Here is a 19,886-nt window from a genome sequence, read left to right as displayed (position 1 = left end):
CTCAGCAGGGGAGAAAGATCTCGAACCAGTAATTATAGTGAAGAGTAGTGGGCGGTAAGACTGCTGGTTTACTGAAGAGAGCACACTTACCTGCCTGGGGATATTGAGAATAGATAGCTTCACAGAGCTGGTAACATTTGACTTTACCTTCAAAGTTAGAAACGGGCCAGGTGGAAGATATTTCAAGCAAACACAACCACCTCTGCAAAGACGTAAGGGATAAAATTTATGGAAGTTTTAAGGAATTGCAGGTAATGTGGGGACGCTTCGGTTAGGTGATGGGAGACAGAGAGAGAGGGCAGAGACAAGGGTGGAGAAATGGGCAAGAACTAAATCAAGGGGGCCAGAAGAAAGGGTGTGCATATTATATTAAGGAAGTAAGGCTAACAACAACAAATTCTTACCAGATACCAAACACTGTTCTAAACGTTTGTTAATTCCTTTTGATCTTCCATTATAGTAGGTCTTGGTATTATCCACAAAGAAATAAAGGTACAGAATGCTGGAAGTAACACCATACTAAGGGCAGAGCTAGGTTTGGAGCCCAAGCAATTAGGGTTTGCACTGGGTTGAATTGCATCTTAGTGCTGTAACAAAAATACTACAGACCAAATTACGCAAATAACCACCACTCGTTTCTCACAGTTCTGAAGTCTGGAAAGTCCAACATCAAGGAGCCAGCCAATTCAGTTCCAAGAGTACCTTCGCAGGGCCCAGAGAAAGGGAGTACGCATACCTTCGCTTCCTTATCCTTTCAAGGGAACTACTTCCATCATGAGGGCCTGCCCCTTATGACCTCACTTAAACCTAATTATCTTCTAAAGGCCCCATCTCAGATGCTATCACATTGGGGATTAGGAATACATATGAATATTTGGGGGGGGGGCCACATTCAGTTGATAGCAAACTCTATCCCCTTCAAATTAAAATCCTAACCCCCAGTATATTAAAATGGGAGCTTATGGGGAGCCTGGGTGGCTCAGTGGGTTAAAGCCTCTGCCTTCGGCTCGTCATGGTCCCAGGGTCCCAGGGTCCTGCTCCCCACCACCTGCCTGCTTGTTTGCCTATTTGTGATCTATGTCAAATAAATAAATAAAATCTTTAAAAAAAATGGGAACTTATATGGAACCAGGATGATTGCACAGGCAATTAGTGACATTATCCTGGAGTAGAGTGGGTTCAGGTGTGCACATGGGGAGAGCACTACGTGGGCAAACATAGAGGCTTAAGTTTACCAGCCAAGGAATGCGAAATATTGTCCATAAACCACCAAAAGCAAGAAGACACAAGCATGGAACAGATTCTCCCACACCTCCGTCAGAAGGCACCAACCGCACTGACACCTTTTTGGACTTCCAGCCCCCAGAATTGTAAAATAATAAATTTCTGTTGTTTCATCCCCCAGTTTATCGTATTTCATTATGGCGAACCTAGCAAATTAATGTAGGGCCCAAAACTGACCTATCTAATCAGTATGTGATATGATCACATGATAGTTTCTCCAGAACTATGGGAGGGGTTTTAAAAAGGAAAAGAAACTTGGCCATGTTTGCACTCCGTTATGAAATCGGCCTGCTGTTACTCTTTTTACCCGAAGTCCTCCATTAGTCATGACGATCATTGGCTTGGGTCCTGTATGTTTCTTAGGAGGAAAAAGTATGATGCCCCAAATTCTTTGCACTACAGCTCAAGTTAATGTCAGTATCTGTCCCCTCTATTTTTGAACAGGGACCTCAATGCAAAATCCTTCATTTTTATAGATCTATGATTAAACTGTTCAAAAAAGCAGTGTTTTATTTTTTAAACTTTTTGAAGGATTGTATTTATTTTAGAGTTGGGGGATGTGCAGAGCAGAGGGAGAAAGAATCTCAAGCCTACTGTGCTGAGCACGAAGCCCGTCCTGGGGCCTCAATCTCAGGATCCGGAGATTATGACGGAGCCGAAATCAAGAATCGACCCCATAACCAACTGAGCCACCCAGGTGCCCCGCAAAAGCAGAGTTTTATTGCTTCCTGCTTATAAATCCACCTACTTTGACTTACATGGGCAAAAACAAAACATTGGAGACAAGTATTTTTTCTCCTTTTCCTTACTCTATTTGATGGTAAATGTAAAATCATGAAGTTTTAAGAGGGAGCATTCTTTGGTTTCCTTATTACAGCTATTCATCTTTCTTTGGGGAAAGAGGGAGCCGACTCTTTTGGAAGACATTTCTCTGGAATATTTCTCTGGTGACTTGTAATCTAAAGCTGTTGAATTCAAGGAAAGTTTTAACCACAGTATTTAATCTTCTAGAGACATTTATTACATAGCTTTTTGTTTTGCCTTGTTTAATATAAACCACTAGAGAGATGTTTCCTGGTTGTGTCATTTCATAAACCAGAGTGTGAAGTAGAAAATCCCAGATAAGAAGAGGCCACTCCTCCTTCTGAATTCTGTCAGAAAATCTGCATTCTCAAAGGGAACTAGAACCTTAAAACAGCGCTAATGAAAACATTAACATTAATAATAATAATAGTAGTAACAACAATAACAATGGCAAACTTCCACAGAGGAGGTATAGAGTAGTGACGATAAAGATACTTCTAGAATCAGACACACCTGAGTTTTTTTGCAGCTCTTAGTCTTCCTAGCTACATTCTCTCTGAGCAAGTTATCTTCTCTAATCCTCAAATTCCTCATCTCTAAAATGGGGATATTAAATCCTTATTTCATAAGATTGTTGTGAAGATCAAAGAAGATATCAAATGAAAAGGTTTTAGCACAATGTCTAGCACATAATAAATATTCACTAAATGTTAGCTGCTATTGTTATGAACAAGAATGCAATTTATGAAAGCTTATTACATGTCAGGGGCTCTAAGAATATTATCTCCAATCCTGATAGCAATCTTCAGGGTAATTATTGTTTGTCTCCACCTCAAAGATAAGAGTGAAATTGCTTATTCAAGGTCATTTGGCTAGGAAGCAGCAAAGCAGAGGTTCCCTTGGGTCTGAAAAAATATATCACATTTCAAATGAATACCTTCAAACTGACAGAAGAGCTACAATGAAAATCTCCCTCTAGGTCACTGTGTTTCGAGTTGGCATTTATAAAATCTGTAAGTCAAGATAAGGTTAAAGGAGAGACTTTAGTAGAATATCTGATCTGATCAAAAGCCACTTACTTCTTCAAGCTTCATCACAGAATTAACAATGAAACTTAGAATGGCATTGACTCACTGCACCCCACATATGAACCTTAGCAACCTGAAATCTGAAAATCTCTGCATTCACAAGGGCTCTTCAGGTAAAGATTAACAAATCTCACCTCAAAATATCTTAGAGGGAAATTTTTCACTTCTGTGTTTGGGAATTCTAGAATCTTTCTAGCTTCAGGCATAGCTGGATCCAGGCTCTTTGCTCTCATCCCTTTCCCACACTGGCTCCATTTTTCAGCTCTGATCTAGCTTCCTCCTTATCTGCTGAAAAGAAATCGATGTATTGATATAAATATCTTCCCACAGCCTCAATACCTTATCCTCACACTTTAGTGACCCCAACAGATAGGCCTCTTTTTCATCCAACAACTGTACATTGGTCATCAATAAGAACTCTGTTTGGCCTACTTAAGTCACAGACTTGTGGTCAGTTCTTTGAAGAAGTGGGTCCTTCAATAACATTGCAGTTGTTTCCTATGGGTGCTATAATCAGTTATCACAAACTTGGCGGTTTGTGATAATACAACTTTATTCTCTCAGAGTTTTGGACGCTGGATGCCCAAAATTAGTCTCACTGGACTGAAGTCAAGGAATTAGCAGGGTCTGGCTCCTTCTGGAGCCCCAGAGGAGAATTTTTTTTTTCCTTGTCTAGCTTCTGAAGGCCACCTGCATTCCTTGGCCCAAACCCCTTCTTTAAATCATTCTAACCTCTTGCTTCCATAGTCACATGTCCTACTTCCTCTTCTGTAGTCAAATATCCCTCTGCCTCCCTCTTCTAAGGACACCTGCAATCATATTTAAGACCCACCTGGATAATCCAGGAAAATCTCATCTCAAGATTCTTAACTTAGTCACATCTGCAAAGTCCCTTTTGCCACAGAAGATAATATTAACAGGTTTTAAGGATTAGGACATGGATGTCTGAGGGATCATTATTCAAAGTACCAGAAGCATAGTCCAGGAATTTATGGCAACCAATGCAAACAAATAGTCATACCATCAGGCAAAGAAAGACAGGTTTTATAAAGAGAGAAACCAGATTATACAGAGAATGGAGAAACCATTTGCAGCTTCTGGGGTCTGACTTGGCTTCTGGACAGATAATTGTAATAATGATGATAGCAAACATTTGTATTGCCCACTATGTGTCAGCCATTGTTCTAAGTGGCTTACTTATATAACTCAGCTAATCTTCATAAAAAGTCATACTCATTTTATAGAAGAGGAACCTAAGGCACAAAGTTTTGCCTAAGATCACTTTGAACTAGGACAGCTAGGATTTGAACCCAAGGTATCTGACTCCCAGGTACATACTCTTGACCATTTGAGAGGTAACTTACAGAATGGATGGCAGGCTGTCATAATGAGTAAACAGAAGGGTCCTACAGAGAGAGAACAGAATGAAAAAGGCACAAAAACAGAAAAATAAGAAGCGGATTCAAACCAGTTGGTAGACTGGGTGGGACAGAGCATAGCAAGCCTGGGAGAAGTATTGGGAGATCAAACTAGAAATCTAGCCTGAGGATAAGGCAAAGAAGACTTTGAAACCATAGACAACCTCTGTGACTGGTGGGAGTCCTTTGAGACATTGAGCTTGAGGCGGCTTCTCAGAATTGTGCCTTGGAGGACTAATCTGAGATCAAGGTAAACCTGGGCTGGAAGAAGAAATAGGAACCTGCCCCCCTTCCTCTACTCTGAGGTACTTTGTATATCACAGAATGTGCCTGTGTGTCTTGCTCCCTGAGAGCGACCCCTAGAGGGAAGTTGAATGTATCACCATGCTGCATGTGCCAACAGATGATACAGAACCGCAAAACACAACAGAGCCAGAGGGCAAGAGGCAGGTAGTACGGATGCTGGGCTGCTGCTGGAAATAGTAGGAACATTTTAGAGTCAATTTAAAGTGTCTTTACCCATGTTTGTTGAAGTCTTTAAACATAACAAAAATTTTCTAGAAATTCGGGAGATACAGGAATATATATATATTCAAATCGAGGTTCTCCTTTGCCTTGGTGGGGTCTTGGGTAATTAGTCAACACCCCAAGCTCTATTTTTTTTTAAATCTTTAAAATACAGGGGACCCTGAGTGGATCAGTTGGTTAAGTGTCTGCCTTCCGCTCAGATCATGATCCTAGGGTCCTGGGATGGAGTTCCGCATTGGGTTCTCTGCTGACAGGGAGCCTGCTGCTTCCTCAGCCTCTGCCTCTCTTTCATTCTCTCTATAAATAAATAAATAAATATCTTTTAAAAAATAAATAAAATATAAATCAAATTATGTTACTAGTAATTGTTAATGTATAAGGTAAGAATAGTTGTCTGGCTCCACTGTGGGATCTACTTTTCCTCATTTTACAGATAAGGAAATTGAACCTCAGAGAAAAGAATGGATTTATCCAAAGCCATACGGTGGAAGGGTCTGGATTTGAAAGGACAAGTGCAAGATTCCAATTATCCGCCAATCTCACCAAGGGAAAATCAAGCTTCAGGGAAAGAGCAAGACGAGTGTGACTACACAGGTGAGCGGGATGAGCTTCAAGAAAGATGCTCAGAGGTCTTGGAGAAGCTCCAAAGCACAGATTTGATAACGCGGATACTCTTTGCCTCTCTGCTGGAGCACTCAAGCGCCAGCGGCAGAGAGGCCTGAGCCAGGCACAGCTGGATGGAAACTTAGTCCCCGCCTAGCAACAGCCTCTGCATCCTTAGCAACCTGGGAGGAAGCTGCTGAAGGAGCCAGTGCAGTGATTCGCCTGACTCCGGAGCTCCTATCGCCTGTCCTGTTCCCCGCAGGCCACCGCAGTTCTCGATCCCCAAGAGTACCCCTGAGCTGCCTGGGTGGGGAAACGCTTGCCTCAGCAGTAATGCCAAGTCCCCTGTTCTATCTCAGGAAAGGGCTCAGGACTGATGCACAACTGCTGGGCAGAGAGGGTACCCCACTGTCAGAAATTGTGGTTCCTAATATTTCCAGACAACTTCAAAGAGGCTGCAGGTCCCGCTGGAGAGGGCTACCCACTCAGAGCACGTCTTTCTTTCCTGTAGACCACATACTAAGTGAAGCTGGAGTCCAGGGAAAAGCGCTGGTCTACCTCAGACCTGGGCACTAGAAATGGGTCTAGTCATACTTGCTGTGTGAGTTTGGTCAAATGATACACCTCTCTTGGTCTTTGCTTACCAATCTGTAAAGCATTTGGATTAGAATGGTCTCTGAAGAGCTTTCAGTCTGGGAAAGTCTCTGAAAGAGAGTGATCAGCCTGGGGCCAGGTTTATAGAACTTCTAAGTTGTCCTTGGCCTTAGACCTGTATAAGCACATAGTATTTATCTAGTACAGGATCTCAACTTCAGATTCACCAGATTATTGCAGAAACACACAGCAACAATAACAACAAAAATCCCTCTTTCCTATGCACAGCACTCCTTCAGATGCAATCTTATTGGATTCACCCTAAATCCCAGAAAGGAGAACTGGAATTATCCCAGTTTTGTAAGCAGGGAGACTGAGCAGTGAGAGCTGAATATAAGATCTTCATATAACCCAATAAAGCCCTGGTTTCCTCTCTGACTTCATGGGAATCCTATGTGGCGTCAGGAAGGTAGCATCTCCAAATGACTCAGTAGACCTGTTTTGCAGATCTCTTGAGTGAGATTCCCAATTCTGCTCATTGCTGATTCTATGCTATTGAGTAAGAGACATAACTACATTATGCCTGTTCCCTCAACTGTAAATCAAGAATGATAATAGTAGTTAAGAATATCTTATTATGCCTTTATTAAGAATGTCAAGTGAGATAACATAGGTAAAGCATTTGGTCCTGCTATTGTTTTTGTTAATATGGACAAGGATGCTAAACCAACTAATGGGAAATCAAGAGGAAGAAAGATTTACTTATTTTCCAACCCAAGTATTTGAAAGGGCTTTGAGAAGAAGCATGCCTTCCATTTGGGAGACTCCCCCTGGATCAGAAGCAATGCATGAGACCCCAACTATTTATTTTTAAGGATAAAAAAATGTGGTGAAAATCATTGGAAGTAAACACTTTCGGTGCCTTCTGGAGAAGCCAAAGATGTAAGTTTACTGTTTGACAAATATCTGCTTCACTGGGAAGATAATGAAGTCTGGGTCTTTTTTTCTTAATCTAGAAATTTACATTTTTAAAATGTTGTCCATGGGAAATTAAGTCATTAAGAAGTAACAGTAGAAATAAAATAGTGTTGATAACTTCCATGAGCCTTGTTTTCCTGATATTTTTCATCTTTTTAATTCCCCTTACTCTTTAATTACTTAGGCAGTTTTCTCAAATTGATGAGGAATATGAACATTGAGACATTTATAACTATTAATGAGGTATTGCTGCAGCTTCTCATCACGTTTGTAATCTCCTATAGTAGGAATTTGGAGGGGAGAGGGGGAAATAGTGTTAGTCAATTTTTATGGATTAAAGGAGTGGGATTAATAATGAATCATAAATTATAAGATTTTTCACTTAAGATTCTATACTCCTCCAAGTGAGGGCTTCTCAGAGCATAGCTAAAAGGTCTTTCTTCTCTTCAGGCTCATCACAGTCATATTTGAGGGAGCACACTCAGGTATCTCTAAAATTCTCCAGATACTTGGCACAGAAGAGTATGACTAGGTCTCTCTTCCAGCATTTTGGTGGTTCACAAAAGAAAAGGAAGGCACCAGACCTATCTTTCATGTAGTAGCCATTCCATTAGTAGCAGCAGTCAATAGCTTTTTCCACCTGAGATTATTTCCATAGCTTCTGCCTTTATTTCAGAAACCCACAGACCAAACAAATAGACAAGCAGAAAAGATCTGGCCTCACAGAACATAGGTGCAGAGAGTAGTGGATATCAAACCTGGCTGTCATCAGAAATATCCAGAAAATCCTTTAAGAATAAGGAGTTGGGGTCCAACCCAAGACCTACTAAATCAGAATCTCTGAAGATAAGGCCATCCAGAACACTGCTGGGGAGCACAAGCTTAGCAGGGGAAGTTGGTTTAACTCTCCACCAACACTGTTGTCAGACTAGAGAAATTCAAAAGTGAGTGCTGTAATGAATTAGTAATGTCTGTCCTGACACAGGAAGTGAGTTTTGCAGCCCATGAGTCCTGCATCTGAGATATCTATAGAGCTGACAGATATGGACTTGAATTCTGGTTCTGTGCCTTCCTGGCCTTTTGACATTGAGACAATTAATCTCTCTGGCCTCAGATCCTACCATCTCTTAAGTAAGGCTAAAACTCATATACCCAGTAGGGTTGTTGTGAAGACCAAATGAGAAAAAGTATGCAAAACCCCTTTTCAGTGCCTAGTAGTATATGCAACATGCTCAATCCATGATTCTATTATTATGATTGAAGCATATCTTTCCAGGGATGTAAGATATTTAATAAAAAAATCAAATCTCATTCTATGGAATGCTTGCCATCCCTTTTATACTCTGTCTGGGATGCAGTCTACCTCTGTGTTGTAGATGAGAAAACGAAGATGCTGTGATATAACCTTATAATAATCATAATTATAATAATAAGATCTTCCACCAAAGGCCCATGGTTCGTGAGGAACGTACTAGGATCTGTGTGGATGCTCTGCTCAGCTCTCCTCCCATCCAGAAGCTGACATTGCTACTAGACTAATTCCATTCCCATCCAGGGTTCTTTGTTTAGCCTATTTGTTCCAAATCCCTCCCCCCTTTTTTTCCTAAGAGTATCAGAATCTAATGTTCCTAAAGAGTTTGCTGGGGGAGGATCCTTGTCCTTTTAAATATGGAAGGAAAAATTCCCTCTGTCTTATAAAAAAAAGTGCCTTTTATTTTTTATATTCTTTAAATTTTACAATCTAAGAAATAAAAGAGTACATTAGATTAGATACATAAATTGTGAAATAAAAGGCATAGTTCTATTTCTTCTGTGATAATGGTAAAAAAAAAAAGTTTAAAAAAATATCAAGATAGGTTGCTTTGCTTCTGTTTTCTCTGGGCTTGATGTTGCTATTGCTGGAACGACATAGGACCCCTGACATGCTTTGATAAATAGTTCTGTAGGGTTCAAAAACAAATGATTCTCAAAAGGGTTCTTATTGCCGAGGTAAGAACAGACCCACCACTATCATGTCATGTGTGTCCCAAAATCTGTCTCGGAACCATTTTAGTTGGGCTTTCTCTGTAGTTTTCAGCCTGAGCCTCAAAAAGGCTTTTTCTATGGGTTGAATCTGTTGAGTCCATTAGTAAAATATCTATGTATGAAACATTAGTGAGGCTTTTTCTGCCCGAGGTGGCTCAAATTCATTCTTAAGGAACTGAGAACATAATCTTTCAAAATGTCAATAAGACCATTTTATGCCTCACCTCCCACCCCAGCTCCTACAACACAAATGCCCAGCACACCAGAGTTTGTGGGATATAATCCATATGGTCATCTTGTCTGCAACAACTAGAGGCTGGGAGGGAACCTGGACATCAACAGTCAGGTCATGGCATCTTCTGGTATTATGATTCCAAACCCCCACAAACTACCAGATGAGCCACTGATGGCCTACATGAGGTACAGCAGAAAGGTCTGGGATCAAGTAAAATCTTCCAACCCTGATCTAAAGTTGTGGGAAATTGGCAAGATTATTGGTGGCATGTGACAAGATCTCACTGATGAAGAAAAAGAATATTTAAGTGAAGATGAAGCAGAAAAGAGAGAGTACAATGAATCTATGAAGGGCTATCATAATCTCCCTGCATACGTTGCTTACATAAATGCAAAAAGTCATACAGAAGCTGCTTTAGAGGAAGAAAGTCAACAGAGACTCTTGCATGAGGAAAAGAGAAGCTTACATGAGCATCCAGCCTGCCGAAGATCCAGATGGCTATGATGATGACTTTTCACTGAAGCATACGGCTACCACCCGTTTCCAGAGAAACCACCACCTCATCAGTGAAATCTGTAGTGAGAGGGTAGAGCCAGACGTTCTGTCAGTTGTCACAACAGCTAGTAGGCAGGTCCTTAAACAATGGGTTCAGTATTTAATGGTTCATCAGTGAAAACTAGAAGCTGAACTTCTTTAAATGGACGAGCGACCACCAGAAAAAGAGGAAATTTCTGGAAAGCACAGATTCATTTAACGATGAACTTAAATGGTTGTATGGTTTGAAGTGGAATGGATATGGAAAAAAATTGTCACTGAAATTGCATAGGAAGAGGAACGGGCTGGTGAAATAAAGGAGGAAAGGGAGAAAGAGGCCACAGAGCAAACTGAATGCAGTCAGCATGGTTCCTGAGGGAGAGCAAGCTGTGAGTAAGACCTAGGAGGAGAAAGACCAACAAGAGGAAGCCTGGGTGGCTCAGTGAGTTAAGCCTCTGCCTTCCACTCAGGTCATGATTTCTGGGTCCTGGGATCGAGCCGCACCTCAGGCTCTCTGCCCAGCAGGGAGCCTGCTTCCCCCTCTCTCTCTGCCTGCCTCTCTGCCAACTTGTGATCTCTCTCTTTCTCTGTCAAATAAATAAATAAAAATCTTAAAAAAAAAAAAACCAAAAAACCAACAAGAGCATCCCAGTGGAGACAGAGAAGACACACCTTGAAGAAGCACCAGAAAGACAACAGAATGGTGAAGAAGAAGACACATCTACTCCTGATGACAAGGAGAGCAGGCAGGAGGGGGTGAACAGTATGGCTGAGGAAGGGACCTGTGAGAGTAGCACTGGCTTAGAGAACAACAGTGGAACAGCGGAGGAACCCAACAGACCCCACCCCAGAAGATGAGAAGAAAGAATAAATGTTGCCTTGTTTGATGTGTTCTAAGTACTTGTTTAAATGAAAAAAAAAATGGTTTTTGAGTTTTTAAAAAAAGGAAACATAAGTGAAAGCAAAAAAAAAAAAAAAAAAAGGAAAAAGTCTCTAAAAAGAAAAATCACAAATGAATAATGGATGAAAAACAGAAATCTTCCCATCTAACCACATTTAGTTCATACTTCCCATAGGATATTTGGAGAGGATGGAATAGGATGGCAGACCTGAATGTGACCTTCATGGTGTCAGTGAGGGTATTAATTTGCTAGGGCTGCTGTATCAAAGCTCCACACATGGGGTGACTTAGACCACACAGAAATGTATTGCTTCACAGTTCTGCAGGTGAAAAGTCTGAAGTCAAGGAGTTGGTAGAGCTGTGCTCCCTCTGCAGCTGCCCAGGAAGGAGAGGTTATAGGTCTCTCTCCCTCCTTCTGATAGTTTTGTGCCTCGTGGCAGCATAACTCTAAAATTCATATGGCAGTCTCTCTGTATCTGTGCCTATGAGCAAATTTCCCTTTCTATAAGAACACCAGTCAGTTGGTTCGGGGGTCCATCCTATTCTAGTATGACCTCAATTTAACTAATTATATCTGCAATCACCTTATTTCCAAATAAGGTCATATTCTGAGGCCCATGGGGTTAGGACTTCAAAATATGAATTTTAGGGTTCAATTTAGCCCATAACAACTAATCTCCCATTTTACAGATGGAACAACTGTGAACTCTATTGGGCCTAAAGGGAGGCCAGTTACTAAGAACTAAGACTGGAGTCAAGCTCCTTTCCTCTTTTCTTAATTTAGCCTGTACAGTTATTGACAGATGAAAGGAAAATACTCAATACCCATTTAGTAGTCAAGTTCTTTACAAAGGAGATCAATCTCCAGGTTATAAAGAGTGAAACAAGTGTACCTGAGATTCATGACCATCATTTGCCTCTCAGATAACTCCACCAGACTTCCAACCTGCTCTTTCTCTCTTTCTCTAATCCACTTTATAAAGGCGTGCTCCCTAGAGGGTAACCTATGGACCACCAGCATCAGCCTCACCTGGGAGTTGGCTAGATGCAGATTCACAATCTGCATTTTTGTTAATTCCCAAGTGACTCCTGTGTAACATTCCAATTTGAGACGCCCACTTCTCAACTATGGCCAGCATCGTCTTCCTAAAACACAGATCTAATGAGATGCCACCACCTCTAGGCACAGATTTACCCCTCCCTCTCCCTCATAGGTTTCCACAGCACTGTTAAGGGACTGTTATACTCTGTGACAATTTCCTATGCATTTCTGGCTCCTCCATTGGACTGTAAATCCCGTGTGCACAACTGCACCCCAGCACTGAGTACAAAATCTGATACATATTGAGAGCCTAATAAATGAACTAGAGCATGATGGATGCCAAGAAAAATAAAGATCTAGAAAGACAATACATAGTTGCTTTCAATCCAAGTCTAAAGGCCCAGGTTGCTAAAGTTGCATGCAGATGTTACCAGGGGACCCTGAGGAGTCATCTTTGATGATAGCTCATGGAAAGCAAGATAATACCAACTGAAAGGAGACAAATATTCCCATTTTCTAAAAGGAGATAAAAGTAGGTAATAAAACCACAAAACTAGAAGCTTGTGGGCAATCCCTGGCAAAACTGCAGGCCAAAGAATTAAATATATTCATTGTGAAAACAAAAACAAAAGTGATGGACACTAAGGTTGGCAACACGTTGACTAAAACCAGATTATGCTAACACGGTGGTGACTGAACAATTGATGTCAACATTCTGTGTTAGAGGCGGAGAGGCTGAGAGGATTGGTGTGGGGCCCTGTTTTTAGTCATTTTTAATCCATAACTGAAACCACTTCAGTAAACATGTAGGTTTACTTAGAGGAATGCTGAAAAGCCTTGGCAGGAAAATGAGCTAAAACCAAAAAAAAAAAATGAAATCAACGGAGATATATGCAAAGTCTGTCCTCAGGTAAGAGTGCATGTAAATGATCATATGGAATAAAAGTTTGGGTTTCACTTGCTGCAAAAGACTAGAAAATCTATCTGTCGGTCTCTGTTTCCAATTCCTGGCATGGAGCTCTTAGAACCCTTGCAGTTTCCCAAGAGATAAGAGCACCAGGTGCATCTTTTGTCCTAATATTTGGTCTTTAACCCTGGTTCCTGACACAAAGCCCCTAAATACCTTGGAATTTCCTGTCTCTACTCCCCTGAGGATGGAGAGCTCTGGAGAGTTAAGGATGGAGGCTGGTCACCAGAAAGACCAAGCCACGATTACCAACTTAGAACTTTCAGCTCTACCCTCTACCCTCTGGAAAGGGGAGAGGGGCTGGAGATTGAGTTAATGATTAAGCATAACTACATGATGAAGCCTCCCTAAAAATCTCAACTGTATGAGGTTCAGAGAGTTTCCAGATTGCTGAACACAATCTGGAGGGTGGTGTGCCTGGAGGGGCTGAGAGGGTGGTGTGCCTGGAGGGGCCATAGATGCTCCACACCCCTTCCCACATACCTTGCCCTATGCATCTCTTCCATTTGGCTATTCCTAAATTATATTCCTTTATAATATTCAGTAATCTGGTAAGTAAACTGTTCTGAGTTCTGGGAGCTGCTCTAGCAGATTCATCAAACCCAGGGTGGGGTTGTGAGAATCCTATTTTATAGTGGGTCTATCAGAACTACAGGTAACAATCTAGACTTGTGACTGATGTCTGAAAGGGGTGGGACAGACTTGTAGGATGGAGCCCTGAACCTGTGGGGTCTGTGCTAAATTAGGTAGATAGCTACAGAATTTAATTGAATTGTAAGGATACCCAGCCAGTGTTGAAGAATTGTTTGGTATGGGGAAACCCACACACATTTGGTGACTGGCTGTATGTGGTAGTCGTAGAGAGTAGAGGATAAAATGGAGTGTTTTTTCCTTTACATTTCTGTTTGTGCTCAGCATGAGCCGAGAGCATCCACAGAGAAGGATGCGGGTGGCCCAATTATTCAGAATTGGGTACATCCCCTGTGCAATACTGCATCTCCATTTGCATGCATGCCATAATTTAGAAGGGATCCTGCCACACTAGAAGTGTGGATGCTAAAGGTATAGCATGATAGAAGATCCAGGGTATAAATTGTGGCATAGGGGAACATTTACAGAATCTGGGGATTGAGTTGCTAAATAAAAAAGGAATTGGATCCATTTCAAGAAATTCCTGTGAGTAGAGATGCTTCCAGTGAATAAAGCTGGCTTCTCTAGTTCCTTCCAGTGCCAAGACTCAATGACCCAAAGCACTTCATTCTAGTTACACTGCTGTTGGTATAGTATTGTCATGTACAGAAGAAGTGGGTTGCAAATTTTTATAGGAAAGGGTAGCAAATACTTGTAATAATATGTGTTGATATTGATAGCCTAGAAATATAAAATTTTGGTATTTTCCCACATGACTATCCTGGAGCCTGTCATTTTTTGGTCCCTCAAAGCCCTTCATATTAATACATTATTGTTTCCCTTTCTTGAACTTTTTAAAAGCACTAATGTTAACAGTTTTATAAATTAATGCATATATGGAATTCCATCATCATTCCTTCCAAAAGCATTAATTGAGCACCTACTGAGTGCCAAGCCTTAGGAATACAGCAGTATACCTAAACTTCTAAATGATATATCTAAACTTCTAAAACCTAAACTTCTAATGATGGGAGACAACATAGCAGACATATGAATAATGACTGTTTAACTGAGCATAGTGCCATGAAGAAAAATAGAGGAGGATCATAAAGGGATGTTGAGTCACAAAAGGTGCTCCCAGAAGGCCTCTGAGCAAGTTATTAGTTAGCAGTGAGCTGGCTAAGATTGGCCCTAATTTATCCAGGTGGGCATGGTTCACCAGATTCCAACTTCCCATATAACTAGCAGTTCTAGTTTCTTCTTCCTGCTCCTGTCTCATAAGAAGAGGCTGCAACTTCCCACAGCCCCAAGTTCTTTAAATACTAGACATCTGGCTTTCCTAGCAACTGCTGTACACAGCACCTGCTACAAACAGCACCTAAATTGACCACCTAGAGCCCAAACAGATTTTTTTGTACAAGGCTGCCTTATGCTCACTTCATAAAAAGTGAGACTGTGTGGTTTTCCAGAAGCACAGTACTCAGAGATCAGGGCACCCATGTAGCCACCACTATCCTGCCCTGGAGGTTCACCCTGTCCCAAGTGACACCACAGGTGTTCACCATGATCCTGGTAGAAAGTGAACCATGAAGATCTCTGGAGAAAGAGCATTGTGGGCAAAGGGAACAGTGAATAGAAAGCCTTTGTGACATTTAAGAAGGAGCAAGGAAGCTAGTGTTGGTACAGCCGAGTGCACAAAGCGGGAGCGGGTAGAGAATGAGGTCAGAGAGGCCAGCAGGACTCAGGTCACGGGCTATGTGGACCATGGTAGGAACTTAGAATTTGTTCTATGTAGAGTGGGAAGCCATTGGGAAATTGGGAGCACCATAAAGAATAGTTCTGGCTGCTGTGTGGAGGACAAGTTGGAAGAGACATGAGTAAAGAGAGAGAGATCATTTAGGGAGTCATGATGGTAATCTATGCAGGAGATTGTAGCAATGACCAATTATAACCTCTATGTAAAACCTGGATAAACATTTGTGATTTATTCTTTTTTGAAAAGAAATAACTGATCATAATGCCTTATCTTTTTTATTGCTTTTCTTGCTATATAATCTACATACTTTAATATCCATGGACTCAATCTTTCCTTAAAACAGAGCAACATCAGGGCACATACTATTATATCCATTTTCACAAGTCCACAGTGATGGAGTATTATGTTAAAATCATACGTCTCATGCCTTTTTACTGCAGAAAGCTGTTTCTTTATAATCTCCTACAAAGGGTTGCAAGACATAGGCATGAAACCTACAATAAGAGTATATGGCAGTACGTAAATGAATGCCAAATCAGTGTTGTAAAAAAAAAAAAAAAATAGGTCCCCATTAATCCTAACTATTGAGACTATGAAATAAAAGTTGTAATTTTACCATTTGAAATCCTATATTTTAAAAAATAGAATAAAAAGTAAACAGAAAAAACAAAACACTATTTACAAGATTATGACAGGGAAAAATTAATCCTCTTAAATGCGTGAGGTACTCCTGCAAATCAGTAGGAAAAGGAAGAGCAGCCCAATTTCACAAAGTGACAGATCTATGTGGGCAATTCACAAAAGAAGAAATAAAAATGAACACTAGATACGTGTGTGTGATGGGGTGGGGGAGATTCAATCTGAGACTAAAAAAAAAAAAATTAAACAGCAACTAGTCATTATTTTTACCAATAAAATCAGAAATATTTTTGTAGTGGAGATATCCAGGGTTGACGAGAATTTAGGAAAAAAGTACTCGTATGCCATTGGCTTTTTTTTTTTTTAAAGATTTTTATTTATTTATTTGACAGAGAGAGAGAGGGATCACAAGTAGGCAGGGAGACGGGCAGAGAGAGAGAGGAAGAGAGAGCAGGAAGAGAGAGAGGGGAAGTTGGCTCCCCACTGAGCAGAGCCCAATGTGGGGCTCAATCCCAGGACCCCAAGATCATGACCTGAGTCGAAGGCAGAGGCTTAACCCACTGAGCCACCCATGCATACCGCTATCAGCTTTTAAGTATATTTATTAAAAGCCTTAAAAGTACATGTAGTTTGTGATGAACACTGGGAGTTGTACCTAAAGTGATGAATCGCTAAATCCTACTGAAACCGATATCACACTATATGTTAACTAACTAGAATTTAAATAAAATCCTTAAATAAGTGTATGTACTATGGCATAAAACAGCTCTATCCATGAACCACTTCTGTAGAAACAATTATAGATGGATATATAGTTTGGTTTCAAAAATTTACATAATAATGTACAAATCCGCTAGTAGGAAATAGATGACCTAATTCAGAGGAGGATGATTCAGAAAGAGTTTGTTTATAAGAGTAAGAGAAATGCACGAATATAGCAGGAACTGTGGACCAGCAGAGGCAAAGTTGGACAGCCCCCTGCAATGTTGTCGAAGAGGGACACTCTGTAGAGGGACCCTCTGTAGCTCAGGCTGCTTAGAGAAATGTAGTGACCTTTGAGCAAGAAACACAAGAAGTTTAAGGCAATGTTGCACAACAGAGCCATCTTCTGCCAGGGCTACACATTGGCCAAAACCAGCCAGAATCAGAAGGCATGAGAGGAGATCTTTAGTCTACACAGATCAGCTTTCTGGGGTAAGGAAGACTGCAGGGAGCTAACACAAGGAACATGTCCAACAGGGAAGCAATATTTAAATGAGTAACATTGGGGCAACAGTAAATGTTCAACAAAATAGGACTAGTTAAATTAACTCTTGTATCTGCATGCAATGAAACACTAGTTACACATATAGAATGTTCTCACAGAGACTAAGTATCGATGTGTAAGGATATCGGCATTTTATGGTGGACTGGAAATTCTTTTAAAAGATTATAAAATGGTATAATTCTAGTTTGGTTTAAAAGCAAAACAAAACAAGTTCTTGTGTGTCTAGGTAGAAATTTTCTATAATGAAATAATGTAACACCTTGCCACATTTAATTTAACCACTTATAATTTTGGGAAATCACAGATTTATATTTACATAGTACACTTTTTTTAGAACTTAATTTTTTTAGAGCAGTTTTAGATCCACAGCAAACTTGAGAGGAAGGTACAGAGATACCACATACACGCTTTGTCTGGATTTTTGCATCATCTCCTCGATTATCTGCAGCCCCCACTGAAGTGATACATTTGTTACCTTTGAAGAACTCACATTGACACAGCATGATCCCCTGAAGTCTATAGTTTACATTAGGGTTCATTCCTGGGGTCCTTCATGCTAAGGTTTGGGGCAAATGTATAGTAGTAAGTATCCATCAACATAGTAGCATACAAAGTATTTTCCCTGCCCTAAAAATTCTGTGCTTCATCTATTCATCTCTTTCCTCCTTCCCTATAGCATGCTTTTTAATTCAATAATATCCCGATACCCCTAGTCCAACCTAATTAAACAAAGTAAAATAGCAATAATTATTACTCCCATTCCCATAGACCATGTGGATGTATCCAGAGGGTAGTTTATGGAAAGAACTCTTTGTGCTACATCCTCTCACAATATGGACAGAAGTCCTGGCTCAGAAATTGTGCCTTAAAGCACTGAGATAATTGGGGGAAAGGTAAGCCAGTTGCACAATCACTTTGCTTAGAGTAGCAAAAGCAGAACAGGCTAGACTGCTGTGCAAAGGACATTAAATTTCAAGCTGATAAAGACTGGCTCAAAGATTTAAAGGCAGCACTGTCTGCAAAACTCTTGGGTATAGGCTACCTGAGGACATCATGATGAGATGATGTTTGGTTTTTTTGTTTTTGTTTTTTTCCTGTAAAATGAAGGAAACAGATTCTGAAGAATTGTGCTTAATCAGAGCAGGTTTTGATACTGATTAACCTGCGTTGGTTTTTAAAGAGAGTGACTTCTAGAACTCCTATTCACGGTTACTCGTAAAATACAAGGTGGTCAGTTAGGTTACATCATCTCTTTTTATCTATTTAAATAAATTTTCCTCAGTTCTTATGTACTACAAAATTTTGATCTTTTAAACTTTAGTTTTGCCTATCAATAAAGAAAGTTCCAAAATTCCAGTGGCTTTCTTATACACTTACAATGAAAATACAGAAAGGGAAATTAGAGAATGGATTCCATTTACTATAGCACCAAGAACCATAAGATACCTGGGAATAAACCTAACCAAAGAGGGAAAGGATCTATATTCGAGGAACTACAGAACACTCATGAAAGAAATTGAAGAAGACCCCAAAAGATGGAATACCCTTCCATGCTCTTGGATCGAAAGAATAAACATTGTTAAAATGTCTATACTGCCTAGAGCAATCTATACTTTTAATGCCATTCCGATCAAAATTCCACCAGTATTCTTCAAAGAGCTGGAGAAAATAACCCAAAAATTTGTATGGAATCAGAAGGGACCCTGAATCACTAAGGAAATGTTGAAAAACAAAAATAAAACTGAGGGCATCACGCTACTTGATTTCAAGCTTTACTACAAAGCTGTAATCACCAAGACAGCATGGTACTGGCATAAAAACAGACACATAGACCAGTGGAACAGAGTAGAGAGCCCAGATATGGACCCTCAACTCTATGGTCAGATAATCTTCAACAAAGCAGGAAAAAATATACAGTGGAAAAAAGACAGTCTCTTCAATAAATGGTGCTGGGAAAACTGGGCAGCTATATGTAGAAGAATGAAACTCGACCATTCTCTTACATCGCACACAAAGATAAACTCAAAATGGATAAAAGACCTCAATGTGAGACAGGAATCCATCAGAATCCTAGAGGAGAACATAGGCAGTAATCTCTTCGATATCAGCCACAGCAACTTCTTTCAAGATATGTCTCCAAAAGCAAAGGAAACAAAAGCGAAAATAAACTTTTGGGACTTCATCAAAATCAAAAGCTTCTGCACAGCAAAGGAAACAGTCAACAAAACAAAGAGGCAACCCATGGAATGGGAGAAGATATTTGCAAATGACTGTACAGACAAAAGGTTGATATCCAGCATCTATAATGAACTCCTCAAACTCAACACACACAAAACAGACAAGCATATCAAAAAATGGGCAGAAGATATGAACAGACACTTTTCCAATGAAGACATACAAATGGCTATCAGACACATGAAAAAAATTTTCATCATCACTAGCCATCAGGGAGATTCAAATTAAAACTACATTGAGATATCACCTTACACCAGTTAGAATGGCCAAAATTAACAAGACAGGAAACAACATGTGTTGGAGAGGATGTGGAGAAAGGGGAACCCTCTTACACTGTTGGTGGGAATGCAAGTTGGTG

At 40.4% G+C, this 19,886-nt stretch overlaps 1 protein-coding gene and 1 pseudogene across 1 annotated transcript in view; both read left to right on the top strand.

The window, feature by feature from the left end:
• The first annotated feature begins 5,583 nt into the window (after positions 1-5,583).
• C14H1orf87 (chromosome 14 C1orf87 homolog) overlaps positions 5,584-19,886 on the top strand; it is an 88,263-nt gene continuing 73,960 nt past the window's right edge. Inside the window, 2 exon segments of the mRNA XM_059377088.1 lie at positions 5,584-5,716; positions 7,201-7,261. Coding sequence (XP_059233071.1) covers positions 5,584-5,716; positions 7,201-7,261 — 194 coding nt within the window.
• LOC132001817 (SWI/SNF-related matrix-associated actin-dependent regulator of chromatin subfamily E member 1-like) lies at positions 9,519-10,962 on the top strand (annotated as a pseudogene).

The sequence above is a fragment of the Mustela nigripes genome, chromosome 14 (genome assembly GCF_022355385.1).
Source record: "Mustela nigripes isolate SB6536 chromosome 14, MUSNIG.SB6536, whole genome shotgun sequence".
NCBI classification, from domain to species: Eukaryota; Metazoa; Chordata; class Mammalia; order Carnivora; family Mustelidae; genus Mustela; species Mustela nigripes.
This window is presented reverse-complemented; position numbering and strand designations above follow the sequence as displayed.